The 18,103-nt window shown below is 43.1% G+C and overlaps 1 protein-coding gene across 2 annotated transcripts in view; it reads right to left on the reverse strand.

Annotated features, from left to right (window-relative positions):
• NSMCE4A (NSE4A component of SMC5/6 complex) overlaps window positions 1-18,103 on the reverse strand; it is a 36,612-nt gene that overhangs the window by 10,312 nt on the left and 8,197 nt on the right. For both annotated transcript variants that reach the window (XM_088450409.1, XM_088450410.1), the window contains exons 5-9: window positions 17,933-18,032; window positions 9,324-9,414; window positions 7,103-7,197; window positions 6,431-6,479; window positions 3,952-4,043 (exon numbers count right to left, since the gene is read on the reverse strand). In XM_088450409.1, the coding sequence (XP_088306535.1) occupies window positions 3,952-4,043; window positions 6,431-6,479; window positions 7,103-7,197; window positions 9,324-9,414; window positions 17,933-18,032 (427 nt within the window). The remainder of the gene's footprint in view (window positions 1-3,951; window positions 4,044-6,430; window positions 6,480-7,102; window positions 7,198-9,323; window positions 9,415-17,932; window positions 18,033-18,103) is intronic.

Below are 18,103 nucleotides of genomic sequence, written 5' to 3' on the forward strand. Positions count from 1 at the left end.
TGTTAATGCAACAAAATGTCAGCTAGCTTCAGATTGGAAAAAAGCTTGTTTTTCCCTCCATGCAGTCTATTTTATCCCGTATTTGGTATATTTATCGTATAGAGTATATAACTAGTATTATTAACCATTCCTCTAAATCTTTTGATAACATTTGGGGCCCATGGTTAACTTCTCAATCTGCCCCCTCCCCTTTCGCCCTGTGACAATTATGTATATTGGCATAAGTATGAGTATCTATGTGTATTTATAAATATAAATACTGTATGTATAATATAATGGAACTGATATAAAGCGCACTGTGCTATGTAGGTACAAACAGTGTAAACAAACTGGATGATAATAATTAGTGATCTGTGTATATATATATATATATATATATATATATATATATATATTATGTGTGTGTGTGTATACACACACACAAACGTAATGTGCAAATATCAAATTGTAAAGTGTATAACGTGCATATGTAATAATTATGGTAAAAAATTAAATATATTGTGCTCATAACAAAATATATAAATTATATGTGTGTGTATAATATATATATATATATATACACACATATACATGTATATATGTATGTATGTATATGTATATATATATATATATATATATATATATATATATATATATACACATACATACATACACACAGGTCACTAATTATTATCATCCAGTTTATTGTTTACACTATGTTTGTACCTACATAGCACAGTGCGCTTTATATCAGTTCCGTTATATTACACATTTTGCTTTTAACAAATCACCATTGTTAATAATTTACTGATAAGCTGACACCCATACCAATGGGGAGTGCTTTGTTTTAATATATTGATTACCCAAACTAGGGGTTAAACTCTAATTGGAAAGGGATCTCGTTTCTCTCTGGCGCTATAATTTCTTATACATATAAATCTGACTGTATGTATGTTTATTTTCGTTTCTGGGACCCACCCCAGGGACTGAGTAATTTCTCCCCCCCTTTTTTTTTTCCTCCTTTTTTTTTGTTTTATATTTGTGCTAAACTGGAAAAATGGATCACAATTTCTATTTTTATCTTATGTGGAACAGATCTTTTTTTGAGTGATAATTTTGAGATTGCTGATTACTATGGTCTGTTGTTCTTTGCGATTCTTCTAATAAATAATATTTAAAAATAAATAAATAATACCCTCTACAAGTCCTCCCAATACTTCTCACTTTAACTGATATTAAAAAGATAGATGCGGCATTTCGGAAATTTATCTGGAACAACAAAAAAAAAAAAAAAAAAAACTTAGTTTGAAAAATCTTCAATGCACTAAGGAAGAGGGGGGAATTAACTTTCCCCATACTCTCCTTTATAACCAAGCTGCAATCTGTAGATACATTCATGACTGGATTCTACATAGAAATCATTTCGCCCACTATGAATTAGAGAGACAGTTTCTATCTGGTTTGGACTTGGTCTACTTCTTACATATGCCTAAACACGATATACCACCACACTTGCTTAATAACCCACTCCTGATGTCAACGTGGTCAACATGGCACTCGATACGTAACAGATTCAAAATTCATGCTTCCTACTCATTACATCTCCCTCTGTTGGGAAACAATGACTTCCAGAATGGGTCTGCAACACACCCTTTCCGAAGGTGGGATTCATTGGGCCGTCGTACAGTCAGACATTTCACTAATTCTTCACTTAAACGCCCATTAACGTTTCAACAGGCACATACACAATACGATTTTCTTCATTCTTGTAACTTGGCCTTCCTACAGGCACAACACTACACCAGTAAAATATCTTTATCTCCCTTGGATTGGGATAATAGGTTAGATACTGCCTTCTTGTCCGCTGGCTATCCATATAGGGCTATATCCCTGTTCTACCACCTACTAAGAATTCCTTACTTTACGGGAACATTCTCCACTGGTATCACTAAGTGGCAGACTTGCTTTCCAAATCTAACGGAAACTAATATTTTGCGCACTCTACAGTATTCCCTCCAAACATTGACAGCTACAACTTAGAGACATGTTCTACAGACTATTCTATAGGGTCTATCTTTCTCCCAAACGTTGTCACTTGATTGGTATTGCAACCTCCTCTGCGTGTCCTAAATGCGCCCATTTAGAGGCATCTTTATACCACTGCCTATGTGCTAGTGGATCTAATCAATTATCTTCCATTAACACCAGAATGGCCAATATTGGGTTATATTCCAGGAACAACTAGAGTTTCTAAGGGTTGTAAAAAATTATTAATTATTTCGGCTGTAGCTAAAAAATGTATCCTGCAACAATGGATTGCTCTTACCCCTCCTTCATTAACCATGTTCAAAGAGAAATTATTTTATATTTTCAAAATGGATTGGGTCAACTCTTCTATCAGTAAGGAAAAGAAAGCAGAACAATTCTTCTTAATTTGGGAAAGCTTTATTGAGGCTTTAAATCCTGAGATTAAAAGACAAATACAACAGTGATTCAAATCAACACAATGGTATGAAACGAGAATACTGCTACAAGACCCCCCCAATAACTTACACTTAGGGAAACCCCCCCCCACATAAACAAGAGTAGAGTGGTGAGGGATTGACCCTGGGAGTGCATGGCTCACTACCCCCATCCCACTTTATTTCCTCCTCTTCTCTTTTTTATTTTATTTTTTTTTTCCTCCTTTTTTCTTCTTCTTTCTCTTCTTAGACTTCTTCCCCCCCACCCACCCCCACTACCCATATTCTTTCTTCCCCCTTCATTTTCTTCTATTATGGTTGAAGTCACTATAATATATTACTACTTAATTTTCTATTGATTGGTAAAAAGAGAAAATTGTGGCAAATTATTACCTCAAAACCACAAGTGAACTGTATGCTATAAATTGTGACTGTCATTGTTTGTCATATTTACTTGTGTGCCAGAGTGTATTTGATGACTTCAATAAAAACATTTTTGAAAAAAATAAATAAATAAAAAAAGTCACGTATGCCTTTTATATTTAGTTTCTAATTTAGCTTTGCTAAAAGTTCTTTTATTACGCAAGATAAACAGATACGCAAAGTCATACTGGTCATGTATGTCCTACAGATGAATGGCTAGGAAAGGTGTGTCTATTCAATGATTAACCACAATAAATGTATATGGAGAATCAAACAAAACCAAGAAAAAAAAAAAAAAAAGGTAGTTCCGCTGTGTGTCAGGACTCAATAAATAAATCACTTTAAATTTAAGAATAAACACACATAACATTCACATTAGTTTACTGAGCTGCAGCCTTGAAAAAGCTATACTAGGTGAAACAGGTTGGCGTGTCTGCTGTGTGTCCATTGTCAATTGTTTAAACATTACTATGTGTGTGTACGTATATGCCTGATTAACAATCAATAGCCAGTTCTTTATTAAAGAATATTAATAAAACTTATGTTTTAATATTTGTGCGCCACTAAGGACAACTGCTTTCCTCTTCCTTTGTTTATATAGCTTCCAAAGGCAGCACCCCCAGAGTACTAATCAAAATGCTTCGAGAAATAAAGTACAATAAGGGGTCATTTAGAATAGTAAATAGTGTTATGATAACTAGTGCGTATCAACCACTCTTCTCTCCCAGACTTCTACCCTTACAGCATTTATCGCCTTAAGACACTTATTTATCATAACCCCTCTAATGGTTCTTAATTCAATAAGCCAACCTAGTGCCTCTACCAGGCACAATGCCCGTTTAAGATATCTAGGCTGGAGGCAGATTTAAGAAATGCCATCTCATGATCCATGTTCTGCTAGGTTTTGTACTTCGTCACTTTTTTTCTTGTTTTGGTCATATTGTTTCTGTACTTTGTAAGGCGCTGTCGGCCCCTTGTGGTGCCATATAAATAAAGATCTTGTTACCCTGGACAGTGGTTATTCAGTGGAGGAAAGCACGTCATTCTGGTACATGCATAGCTCATAGTGCAAAGCACAGCACCTTACCTCCCAGTCCTGGTGGCTGAGAGAGACGACACCCTGATACCTGGGCTGATTATCCTTATCAATCTGTGACTCACTTTCTTGTACTATCGGTTCTGTACAATTGGAGGAAAAAAGGATTTGTAAAACTCACAAGAACATACAAGATCAATCATAAATGAATAGAGGCAGCACTTTCCTTATGCTTCTCAAATATCGCACTGTATGTCATGCTATCAAGTTATTTTTAGGAAAATTAAACAATGAAGCCCTAATAGTATTATAGGTTTATAAAAACACGCCATGCGGGTATAGCTATGTCAGAGAGCAATACGTTTTACACTCATTTATTCCATGAATAAAACAGCAGCTGTGACATTCACAATATGTACATTACAATATCTTCTCTCCCTCTGTGTCTATGCTGATAGCTAACAAAGCACAGCTGCATTACTACTGATCAGCTGAGTAGAGTCTACAATATAACATCGTGCTTTCCAAGTATAAATGATCACAGACTTATCTTGTGCCCTTGGGTATAATAGTCTCATTTTGTAGGTGAATTACACCGTTCCAAAGTTTGGGGTCACCCAGACAATTTTGTGTTTTACATGAAAACTGACTTATTTATCAAATGAATAGAACATATAGTCAAGACATTGGCAAGGGTAGAAATAATGATTTTATTTGAAATAATAATTTTGTCCTTCAAACTTTGCTTTCGTCATAGATTGCTCCTTCTGCAGCAATTACAGCATTGCAGACCTTTGGCATTCTAGCTGTTAATTTGTTCAGGTAATCTGAAGAAATGTCACCTCACACTTCCTGAAGCACCTCCCACAAGTTGGATTGGCTTGATGGGCACTTCTTGCGTACCATATGGTCAAGCTGCTCCCACAACAGCTCAATGGGGTTGAAATCTGGTGACTGTGCTGGCCACTCCATTACAGACAGAATACCAGCTGCCTGCTTCTTCCCTAAATAGTTCTTGCATAATTTGGAGGTGTGCTTTGGGTCATTGTCCTGTTGGAGGAGGAAATTGGATCCAATCAAGCGCTCTGCACAGGGTATGGCATGGCGTTGCAAAATGGAGTGATAGCCTTCCTTATTCAAAATCCCTTTTACCTTGTACATATCTCCCACTTTACCAGCACCAAAGCAGCCCAAGACCATCACATTACCTCCACCATGCTTGACAGATGGCGTTAGGCACTCTTCCAGCATCTTTTCACTTGTTCTGCGTCTCACAGATGTTCTTGTGTGTGATCCAAACACCTCAAACTTCGATTCTTCTGTCCATAACATTTTTTTCCAATCTTCCTCTGTCCAATGTCTGTTTTTACCCATATTATTCTTTTCCTTTTATTGGCCAGCCTAAGATTTGGCTTTTTCTTTGACGCTCTGCCTAGAAGGCTAGCATCCCGGATTCCTCTTCACTGTAGACGTTGACACTGGCGTTTTGCGGGTACCATTTAGTGAAGTTGCCAGTTGAGGACTTGTGAGGTGTCTATTTCTCAAACTAGAGACTCTAATGTACTTGTCTTCTTGCACAGTTGTGCACCGGGGCCTCCCACTTCTCTTTCTACTATGGTTAGAGCCTGTTTGTGCTGTTCTCTGAAGGGAGTAGTACACACTGTTGTAGGAAATGTTCAGTTTCTTGGCAATCTCTCACATGGAATAACCTTCATTTCTAAGAACAAGAATAGACTGTCGAGTTTGACATGAAAGTTCTCTTTTTCTGGCCATTTGGAGAGTATAATCAAACCCACAAATGTGATGTTCCAGAGACTCAACTAGCTCAAAGGAAGGCCAGTTCTATAGCTTCTCTAACGAGCAAACCCATTTTCAGCTGTGCTAACATAATTACACAAGGGTTTTCAAGGGTTTTCTAATCATCCATTAGTCTTCTAACGCACTTAGCAAACACAATGTACCATTAGAACACTGGCGTGATGGTTTCTGGAAATGGGCCTCTATACACCTAAGTAGATATTCCTTTACAGACCAGAAGTTTGCAGCTAGTATAGTCATTTACCACATTAACAATGTATAGAGTGTATTTCTGATTAATTTAAGGTTATCTTCATTGAAAAAAACAGTGCTTAAATAAGGAAATTTCTAAGTGATACCAAACTTTTGCAAGGTAGTGTAATTATTGAATAAAAATGAGTACTATACAGATATAGTTAGCCCAAGTCCTTGCCTTAAGTAAGCAGGTCTATACATTGGTTCCCATTTCAAATACAAGCTTTGTAGTGCTATTTACGCCGTAGTGGTTCTGACAGAGATGCCAATTTATAGGCAGTGTTCACAGACAGTAATTTGGTTGCTATAGCCTTGAAACTAAATGATGGCGTGATGATTGCAGGTGAGGAGGAAGTCATAAGTCTAAAATGGAGAAACCAGGTCCTTTATGTTTCAGTGTCCTGGACTGTATTTACTTAATTAATGTTCATATAATCAGCACTTTTTTTCCCAATTGAATAAATATGTGTTTTCTTACCTATCACTGGCAGTTTGTCATGATCCAGCTTTATTCTAGCAAATCCATCCTAAAAGCAGGAACAATAAAAACAAGTTAGCAGGTATTGGAATATATCATCCCAGGTTGTGAAATCGAGTAAACAGCAAAAAAAAATGAACAAAAATAAAAAAGTGAACAGGTAAATTGTGCCTCATGCCTAATAGGACTAAATCATAGCAAATGGATAACCTGTGTTCTTAGGATTACTGCTTTAACAAACTGCTACCTCCATTATGTACAGACATTTTAAAAAGGACTTTTCACTTTCAGACAATGGGTGACCTGGATAAGCCTTCTACAACTTGTACATACTCTACATTTGTGCCCCAAGCAGCTATAGCAGGCAGGACCATCTATTCCAGTCTTCTCTGGCATATCACAAAACTGTGTTATATCAGGGAAATGAAATGAAGGAACTCTGACAGATTGTATGGAGACAATCCTGACATATAGAGACACGAGAAGAAAAGCGAGGCTGCAGGAGGGCACTGAGTCGCACATACATTATATTCATCTGAAGGCGCAGAAACCTTTTAGCCAGTCACTAAACACAAATCACGTCTATGATTTGCAGTGCTGCTGAATATAATGCCACACCTCATACACAGACTACCCATAGCATATAGAACTATGCCAGCCTGGAAAACTTACCCGAATTATAAACGAAACATGAAAGATGTTCTCAACTGTACGAGCAAAAGATTGTGGATCAATTACGAAGTCAAAGAAGGATATAGGCGTATCCGCTACCAAGAAAAGAAAAAAGAGAAAACCCTGATAAATAAAAGATAGAAATCTTACAGCAAATCTGCACTTGTGTAAAGCGGCCCAGTAACAATCTGATTAACATACAGTATGCTCCGGCAGCAAACATAATAACTACAATAGTCTAAGATAACCAGTCCCACGTTAGGGCCTGAAAATATGAAGTATGTTTATGTTGCAGAATTTTCCCAAAATACAAGTTATACGGAGCAGCCTAATTATTGGGGCAGGTAGTCCCATTGATGCAGCAGTAGTAATGGGAGACTAGTTGTTTAGTAGGGGGCGAGAGTGATGACAAAAAGAGAAGTCGGGCAAAACGCCCAAAGTTTGTTCCTAAACATACACGTTATACTAAGTACAATACAAGTGTATGTCCACCTTTATGGACAATTTCTCATTATATATATTTGAAATAAAAAGGACCCATTCTATAAAATGTATTCCTATAGGATGCATCTAACATTACCTGAACTAAACAAAAACCCTCTTGCTTGTTACTTTATGAACTTCACTATACTATTTATATCCCTTTATACATTCCTTTAGACGAGCATCAGCTCTTTTGGCCTCCAATATAATCTCTATGCGGAGGACACGCAGATCTCTCTCCTCCCCTGACCTTTCCACCCTTCACCTCACTCGTATCTCCAGCTGTCTCTGCTATTCTCTCCTGGATGTCCCAGCACTTGCATATAATCTTCCCACCCTGCCAAATAACCAGTCCATGCGATCACCCCTTGTGCATCGACGCCTCGCTAGCTTGAGTGACAGGACAAGCAGTTTGTGGGTGGTGACAGGGGTTGGTCGATGGAAACAGGGGAGTGGTGGTGTGAACGCAGGCGTGTCTGAGCGAGAGGTGTGCATAATTAAGACGCAGCGTCATAGTACACATCACATGGTTGATTTAGACAATGAAGCACTCGCAGTGCTTGTGGTAGGGTATGGTCAGCCACAAGTGCTGCGTACGCTACAGATGGTACCGATTGTTGCATACACATCCTGGAGATGACGTGTATAAGTGGGCATCTTAAGACAGGCTGGTGGGCGTCTAAGTACACATTACGATCGCACGCCAAGACATAGTGGACGTGCTATTGTCTTGCCGTGCAATCGCAGGATTTGCATACTTTGGCTGCGTGCAAACGCATCTAGCGAGCAGGCCTGAATCGGGCCCCAAGTCTTCCTCCTCTCTCCTAAATGCCCTTCATTAGCTCCCCTTGCCCTTCAGAACCCAATTCAAACTACTCACACTCGCTTACAAAGCCCTCACCCAATCTTATCCTACTTACAACTCAGACCTGATCTCCCCTCACACTCCAGCTCACTTTGCTCCACAAATGATTACTTCCTCCCAGTCTCATCTCCAAGATTTTGCCTGTGCTGCTCCCTACCACTGGAACTCTCTCCCTCTGCCTATCAGACTTTTTACAAAATTGCAAATGGGCCATCGCAACCCACTTCTTTATCAAAGCTTTCCAGCTCTCATCCTAACCCACCACTCCATGCTCCTTGCTCACTGTCTCTCCCCTGTATCACCCGTGTCTCCCGACTCCCACTACCCTCTCAAAAGCATGGCCCTCTTCCCTCATTTTTACAATCATCTCCTCCCCACTGCCAACATCGGTACCAAACCTTTGTGGTTGGCCGCCCCACTTCGTATTTGGGTACTATGACTGCTGCAGCAGCAATGTTTATAAATCTCTGCCATGTTCTGCTATGTTTTGTAGTTCAAGTCACTTTTTGCTTGTTTTGGTCATATTGTTTCTGTACTTTGTAAGGCCCTGTCGACCCCTTTTGGTGCCATATAAATAAAGCATATCAACAATAATATTCACTGACTTAAGGCTGTTAACTGTGGTGACGTGGTTTCATTGGTCTCCATATAGCGACTCTTCCGTGAAGTAGCAAACAAGAGAATGTTTGGTCAGTATTCGATTATCTGCTAGAGATGTAACTATGCACCAACAGTTGCACATAAGTAGTTTAATATTTAAATCTAATATCCAAAATGTACTTATCTTAATTAAAGTAATGTGTCTCTGCCATGTGTTGTGATATAGGCAGACAATACATGTTACTTTCCCTTCCTACCAATCTCATAACTTACGATCCTCTCTGAAGTATGTCTGCAGGAACCCAAGAATCCGTTCAACTTCCTTCTCTGTAGCTTCTTGGTGAGACTCTTCCATCTTTTTCAACTAAGAAAAAACCATAAGCTGTGGTTTAGCTGTGCAACATATGTATCCTACCCCATGTGTAGCCTTTACTGTACGAGACATTACTTCTTTTATTCATATACCCTTAACCAGTATAGTGGAACAACAGACAAAAAAACTTGACCTAAACCAGAGCTACACCAATAACAGCAATCTTAGAAACTTAGCATACAGTACACCAATTTGTAAATATATGACCCAGAGTGGGTGCTACTATTATGTAGCAATAATTATTTTGGGGTGAGCGTTTGGCAGTAGGGCCCCCGGAGTTGTTCTGGCTGGACCTTTTTCAGGGCATCACCACTTAATTCACATAGAATATTTTTATCACTTTTCTAATTGTTTGTTTATTATTTATGTTGTTTTAATTCTTTCACATTTCATTAACACATTGATTTATCCTTACACATCTATCCTTTACACTTCACTATCACCTTTTTTCCCCTTTTCGTGTGATGTCCTGGGGATGGTCCTTGGCTGGAATTTTTTTGGGGTACCTTGCTTTTCGGGCGTGAACCCCTTAATGTTAGGGACGCCAGTATAGAGGAGCCTTGACGATTGGCCTGGCGCTTATTCATATACTTGCAAATGTATGTAACTAATACCTCTGAATCTCTATTATCATGTAGGATTTAAGTATTTTTTGTTGAATTTGCTACAGTGTGCTGGAGGGCAAATCCCTTTTTTTCCGTGTCCAATCTTAGAAAATTAACAGGGATCTGCAGGTAGGATTTGCTTTGTGTAGAAGAATATGACAAGAAAACCGATGCATCTGGCAGCTCTAGCCTTCAAACATTTCCCAACAAATGAACAGCCATGAATTAAGTGTGATTTTCTGTAGCTGAAGTATACAATACTGACAGAAATATTCAAATAAGTATATAATAAAAAAAAGCAAAATAAAAACCCATTTTATATAAGCTTTGTCAATTTCCCTTATTGTACTTATTTAAAAAACAAACTATTAAATGGATATATACACAGGTTCAGTCTCCCATATCCAAATATTGCGAAATACGGAATATTCAGAAATACGGAATTTTTTTTAGCATGACTCAGATAATGAAACCTTTGATTTTTGACGGTTCAATGTAGACAAACTTTGTCTAAGGCACAAATTATTACAAATATTGTATAAAATTACCTTCAGGCTCTGTGTATATGAAACATAAATTAATTTCACTTTTGTAGACAAACTTTGTTTGAGCCACAAAATTATTGAAAATATTGTATAAAATTACCTGCAGGCTGTGTGTATAAGGTGTATATTACACAAATGCATTGTGTGTATATTTGTGTCCTATTCCCAAGATATTTCATTACGGTATGCAATTATTCCAATATACAGAATATTCCGTTATCCAAAATACCCCTGGTCCCAAGCATTTTGGATATGGGAGCCTCAACCTGTACTACAATTCCTGTATATGCCTTATTTTATCAGAGATCTTTTCCACTCTGAAACATGTTATGAAGTATATAACTATATTACCTACTAGTGCAGATAAGCACATTTTATTTGTCACTACAAAACTATCCCATATTCCATGGTAATGGATACTGTATAAGAAACCCACAGCGATCAGGCGTATGTAGGATATTACTACTAAATTTCATCTATTACGTCATTTCTTCCTTTTTCCGATTTCATAACTTTCAGGATGACGTGTTTCCATGTATGACACAATAAGTAATAGTATGTATGAGACAATAAGTAATAGTATGTATGAGACAATAAGTAATAGTATGTATGAGACAATAAGTAATAGTATGTATGACACAATAAGTAATAGTATGACACAATAAGTAATAGTATGACACAATAATATGAGATATGGTAAGAACTTACCCTTGTTATCTCTATTTCTACGAAGTCCATAGGGTTCCACAGGATACCTTGGGGTATAGGTGTGACGTCAGTCGCAGGGCACCAAAGAGTTAAGCTTTCAGCCTCCCAGGATGCACTAGGTCCCCCTCCTATACCCCGCCCCCAGGCCAAGGCACCTCAGTTAGTTACCAAGCCATAGGCCGGAGGAGGAGAAGGAAGAGAGAGAACAAAGATCTGGACACATACAAGAATCACATTCTCACCAGAGGGAGACGGAAAACCGGTGACCAGAGCAAAGCCCATCTGCAGCACAGGTGCGACAGGGCGGGAGTCCTGTGGAACCCTATGGACTTCGTAGAAATAGAGATAACAAGGGTAAGTTCTTACCATATCTCATATTTTCTACTTCAGGGTCCATAGGGTATCCACAGGATACCTTGGGGATGTCCCAAAGCAGTATCCTTTAAGGGTGGGGACGCTCCTGTGCAGAAAGGAGAATCCGCCGCCCGAAGGAAGCATCCTGAGAGGCGAAGGTGTCAAACCTGTAATACCTCACGAAGGTATGGACAGAAGACCACGTAGCAGCCTTGCAGATCTGAACTGCCGAGGCACCACGTCAAGCTGCCCACGAAGGACCCACAGACATAGTGGAATGAGCCTTCAGAGAAGGAGGGACCGGTAGGCCTTCATGAAGATAAGCTTCAGAAATAGCCATACGGATCCAGGCTGCCAAAGTTTGCTTTGAAGCAGGCCAACCCTTTTTACAGAAGCCATAGAGGACAACAAAGCGTCCGACTTCCTAAACAAAGAAGTGCGGTCCACATAAGTCCTTAAGGCCCGCACAACATCCAAAGAGGCCTCACCCACGGAAAGACCCGGTGAGTTAAAGGCCGGAACAACTATTTCCTCGTTAACCTGAAACTGGGAAACAACTTTGGGGAGAAACTCGGGCCGAGTGCGGAGCACTGCCCTGTTCCCATGAAAAAAACCAAGAAAGGGGGTCTACAAGAAAGAGCCCCTAACTCAGAAACACGTCTGGCTGAAGCAACGGCCAGAAGGAAAACAGTCTTAGCTGTTAGCCATTTAATATCCACTGAGCCCAGTGGTTCAAACGGCGGTCCTTGGAGAGTCCTCAGGACCACAGCCAAATCCCAAGGCGCCACAGGTGGAACAAAGGGCGGCTGAATACGGAGAACACCTTGCATAAAGGTGCGCACATCCGGGATTGTAGCAATCCTACGGTGAAACCAGACAGATAGGGCCGAAACCTGTACCTTCAAAGAAGCAAGGCGAAGCCCATGATCTAGTCCCGCTTGCAGGAAGGCGAGAATCCGAGACAGACGAAACTCCCGCGGTGCATAACCTCTCGGTCGACACCACTGGAAGAACGTATGCCACACGCGATGGTATATCCTCGCGGAAGACGGTTTCCGAGCTCGTAACATGGTACACAGCATAGAGCTGGCAAACCCCCAGGACCTCAGCATGGCCGTCTCAACAGCCACGCCGCCAAAGACAGCCGAGTCAGGTCCGGGTGAAGACAAGGACCCTGAGACAGAAGGTCCAGTCGTAGCGGCAACCGCAGAGGACTGTCCACGGACAGACCCTGAAGGTCTGAGAACCAGTGCCGTCTGGGCCACGCGGGAGCTATCAACAGGAGCGTCCCTCCTTCCTGTTTGAATTTCCGGATTACCCGTGGAAGAAGGGAGACCGGAGGGAACAGGTATGCGAACCTGAACGTCCACCGGACGGACAGAGCATCCACCAGAGACGCCCCTTCGTCTCTTGTGCGAGACCCGTACACCGGCAACTTGTTGTTGTGCCGGGACGCCATGAGGTCGATTTCTGGAAGACCCCACCTGTCCACCAGTAGTTGAAAAACGTCCGGGTGCAGGGACCATTCCCCTGGATGAACGTCCTGGCGACTTAGAAAGTCCGCCTCCCAATTTAGCACTCCCGGGATGAAGACCGCTGATATGGCCGGAAGATTGCGCTCCGCCCAAACCAGGATCCGAGAGACCTCTACGAGAGCCGCCCGACTGCGAGTTCCTCCTTGCCTGTTTATGTAGGCCACGGTGGTAGCATTGTCCGACTGGACCTGCACCGGGTGACCCTGGAGAAACCGCTGTGCCTGCAGGAGAGCATTGAAGACCGCACGGAGTTCCAAGATATTTATTGGAAGCTCCGCTTCTGTCGGTGTCCACCTGCCCTGGAACAAGTGTGGACCCGAAACTGCTCCCCAGCCTCGAAGACTGGCGTCCGTTGTCAACAGGACCCAATTTGGAACCCAGAACGGACGTCCCTTGTTGAGGTGGGTCATCTTTAACCACCACGCAAGGGACAGGCGAACCTCCGGGGTGAGCACAATCGTCTGGAACTTCAGAGACTGAGGCAGCCCGTTCCACTTGGACAGGATCAGGTGCTGCAGAGGTCTAGAGTGAAACTGGGCGTATTCCACCATGTCGAACACCGACACCATGGAGCCCAGTAACCTCATCGCCGAGTGTAAGGACACCCGGCGGCTGTGCAGACAACTGCGCACCCTTGACTGTAAAGCAGAGATCTTGTCCTCCGTCACGAAGATCCTTTGCTGTCCCGAGTCCAATAAGGCTCCAAGATGCAGAATCCTCCGAGACGGGATTAGAGTGGACTTCTGCCAGTTAATTAGCCAGCCGTGCCGTTGCAGCAGTGCAATGGTCAGGTCCAAGTGGTGTAACAGGAGCTCTGGAGATCCTGCCACCAATAACAGGTCGTCCAAGTACGGCAACATGCGGACTCCTTGCAGCCGCAGAGAAGCCGCCATGACCGCCATAGCGTCCTGTATGTCCAATGACACCATGTAGTCCCCAGGTTCCAGCGCCAGAATGATGGACCGTAGGGTCTCCATCCGAAACTTCGGGACCCGCAAAGACTTGTTGAGTGCTTTGAGGTTGAGAATCGGACGATATGACCCATTGGGTTTCTGTACCAAAAATAGATTTGAATAGAAACCCTGGCCCCTCTGGGAGAATGGAACAGGCACTATAACTCCAGCCTGGAGCATAGTGTGCAATACCTTCCGCAGCTCCGTAGCCTTGTTCCGGTCTGATGGTAGACCCGTGGTGAAGAATCGAGCCGGGGGTCTGTGCCGGAAGGAGAGGGCGTACCCGTGAGAGACCACCTCCAGAACCCAAGTGTCTGTCGTAGTGAACGACCAACACCGGGAGAACTGCAGCAGGCGGCCTCCCACCCTGGGATCCCCCAAGGGGAGACCCGGACCGTCAGGCCGCAGGCTTGTCATCTGGCTTGGGGGCCGGACGTCTGGTACTCCATGCCTGTTTCCGGGGCTTGCCCGATTTCTTAGGGCCAGCCTGTCGAGGAAACGACTGTGGTTTGGGCCTGCCCTGGGCCCTAGATGACCGAAAGGACGATGGTCCAGAACCAGAAGGAGCAGCGGCCGACGGGAGACAAGCAGATTTGGCTGCCGCCAGCGTGGCCACAATCTTATCCAGATCCGGACCGAAGAGAACTTCTCCGGTAAACGGCAACGCTTCCAGACCTTTCTTGGATCTGCGTCCGCCTTCCAGGATCGCAGCCACAAGGTGCGACGAGCAGCTACCGCTGCTGAAGAAATTCTAGACACCAGAGTACTAATGTCTAGAGCCGCCTCGGTGATGTAGGTGGCCGAATCACGGAGATTGCCAATCAACTCCGCTTGTTCGGCCGGACAGTCGGATTCAAAAGAAGCCTCTAATGAATCCGCCCAGCGCTCCATCGCTCTGGCAACCCAGCAAATGGCCATAGCCGGCCGTGCTGCCCCCCCTGCAAGGGAATAAGCGGACTTCAGGCAGATTTCTACCTTGCGGTCCGTAGCATCCTTAAGGGAGGACATGGATGGCATCGGCAATGTGGCACTACGGACAAGACGGGTCACGTGAGAATCCACCTGTGGAGGGGATTCACACTTAGCAAAATAATTATCCGCGAACGGATAAGCCACCGCCAGGCGTCTCTGCGGCTGGTATCTTTTGCCAGGTTGTTTCCACGCCTCCTCTAAATGGTCCACCAACTGACCCGAAAGAGGAAAGACTGCGGCATCGCCCTTCACATCTTTGAAAAAGGCATACTTAGATTTAGCCGCTGGGGGAACTTCGTCCTCAATCACCAAGGCTGTGCGGACCGCCCGAATAAGTCCAGGAATATATACTTTGGACTTAGCATCAGCGTCCTTAGTATGGAAAGGTTCCTGATCGTAAGGATCCAGAATCTCCCCATCATCAGACGTCCCTTCGTCATCCTCATAAGGAGCGGACAGAGACGCCACCGGCCTTTTATGAGGCCGCATCACAGACTCCCCTTGCAATACATCCGACAAGTGCTGTAAAGAACTCGTCAGGGAGTTAACCCACGCTGGCTCCTGAGAACCCGGGAGCGGGGAAATAGGGAGACTGTGGGGTACCACCAATTGTCGTGGGAACCCCTGCATGGGTGACGACACCACAGACTGCTGGGACAAACCCATCGGAGTAAACGCGGGCTGCGGAGCTAACTGGCCCACTAAAGCTGTTAACGCCTGAGCGAAACAAGCCCAGGGCGGCTCCTGTACCGGTGCTGTAACCGTAATAGGCCGCGCCATGGACAACACTGCCGGCAAAGGCCCTCCGCGCTACCCTCCCCCTCCGCTAACGGTACTTTGCACGTGGTACACTGTAGCCGGAGGGGAAAATCACTTTCAGACATGATGGCACCACGTATGTGACCTCTCTCACCAATTAAGTATTAAATAGGCGAGAGACCACCCTGCAGCACCGCACCGCAAGGGCTTTAGCAGAAAGAACAGGGACAGTAATAAAGCTGACAGTTTAGTGAAGAATAGTTACAGGCAGCGCTAGCACAGTCACATACAATGCAGAGAAATAACAATTCCTGCACTACCAGCGCTGATCACTCAACTACACAGACACAGGGCCTGGTAGGACACAGCGCTGCATACACAGACCTGAGCCACAGCGGAGGAGAGGTATGCGGGGGGACCCAGACCACGATGCTTCCTTCCAGACTTCCAGCAGCGTTCACCATGCGTTGCAGAGAAGATGGCCGCCGAGGAGCAGAGAGAAGCTGGCCTGGGGGAGGAGCGCTGACACAGGACCAGTCAGCACAGTGCAGAGAGGGCTGTGTGCAGCGGGGGAGGCGCCGGCTGTGAGACAGGGAAGGCGCGCTCCCCTGGCATGCATTTAACCCCTGGGACGCCGCAGCGCTACCGCTCTGCTGCGGTCCGCTGTCCCAGGGGGTAGTGGAAGCGCAGGTTGGTCGCCTGGCTCCACGCTGCAGCCAGTCCCCAGGGAGCCCCCTGCCTGGGGACTTAGGACCATGTGATCAGCGGGGACCCACCGCGGGACCCCGCTGCTTACCTCTGTCCCCCTTGAATCCGGCCATGGTCCGGAGCATCTGGGGTCACCGCTAGCTGTGACCCCAGACGCCCACCAGCATCCCCGGATCAGTACCGGCGTTCTGGTACCGGCGGGGTGTAGGGAAGACAGCATGGACGTCAGGACTGACTGTCCATGCTGTTCATCCAGTTGTGCAGCCACAGCTGCATGAAGAATAAGCTTCAGGGGCTCTTCTAGCCCCCACTCCAACAGGTGCACCCGACTCCGGCCGGGCACCAAACTAAACTGAGGTGCCTTGGCCTGGGGGCGGGGTATAGGAGGGGGACCTAGTGCATCCTGGGAGGCTGAAAGCTTAACTCTTTGGTGCCCTGCGACTGACGTCACACCTATACCCCAAGGTATCCTGTGGATACCCTATGGACCCTGAAGTAGAAAAGTAATAGTATGACACAATAAGTAATAGTATGTATGAAACAATAAGCAATATATGTATGAAACAATAAGCAATAGTATGTATGAGACAATAAGTAATAGTATGTATGAGACAATAAGCAATAGTATGTATGAGACAATAAGCAATAGTATGTATGAGACAATAAGTAATAGTATGTATGAGACAATAAGCAATAGTATGTATGAGACAATAAGCAATAGTATGTATGAGACAATAAGTAATAGTATGTATGAGACAATAAGTAATATATGTATGAGACAATAATAGTATGTATGAGACAATAAGTAATAGTATGTATGACACAATAAGCAATAGTATGTATGAGACAATAAGTAATAGTATGTATGAGACAATAAGCAATAGTATGTATGAGACAATAAGCAATAGTATGTATGAGACAATAAGCAATAGTATGTATGAGACAATAAGCAATAGTATGTATGAGACAATAAGTAATAGTATGTATGAGACAATAAGTAATAGTATGTATGAGACAATAAGTAATAGTATGTATGAGACAATAAGCAATAGTATGTATGAGACAATAAGCAATAGTATGTATGAGACAATAAGTAATAGTATGTATGAGACAATAAGCAATAGTATGTATGACACAATAAGTAATAGTATGTACGAAACAATAAGTAATATATGTATGAGACAATAAGTAATAGTATGTACGAAACAATAAGTAATATATGTATGAGACAATAAGTAATAGTATGTATGAGACAATAAGCAATAGTATGTATGAGACAATAAGTAATAGTATGTATGAGACAATAAGCAATAGTATGTATGAATAGGTATCATTTATGTGGTTTATATTATTCCAGGAAGACAACAAACCTGTGCTGGCATCACCCTTTTCTCTTCCACTTTATTACTCCGCTTTTGACGGTCGATTTTTTGCCGAATCACTGGAGGTTCAGTCTTAAATGAACCCAACCTAAAGAAAAACAATATGACCCATAAAATATTCTGTCCAATTGAGCAATAAGGGACCAACAATGCACAAAT

The sequence above is a fragment of the Taudactylus pleione genome, unplaced genomic scaffold (assembly GCF_031769625.1).
Source record: "Taudactylus pleione unplaced genomic scaffold, aTauple2 ptg000518l, whole genome shotgun sequence".
Classification (NCBI taxonomy): domain Eukaryota; kingdom Metazoa; phylum Chordata; class Amphibia; order Anura; family Myobatrachidae; genus Taudactylus; species Taudactylus pleione.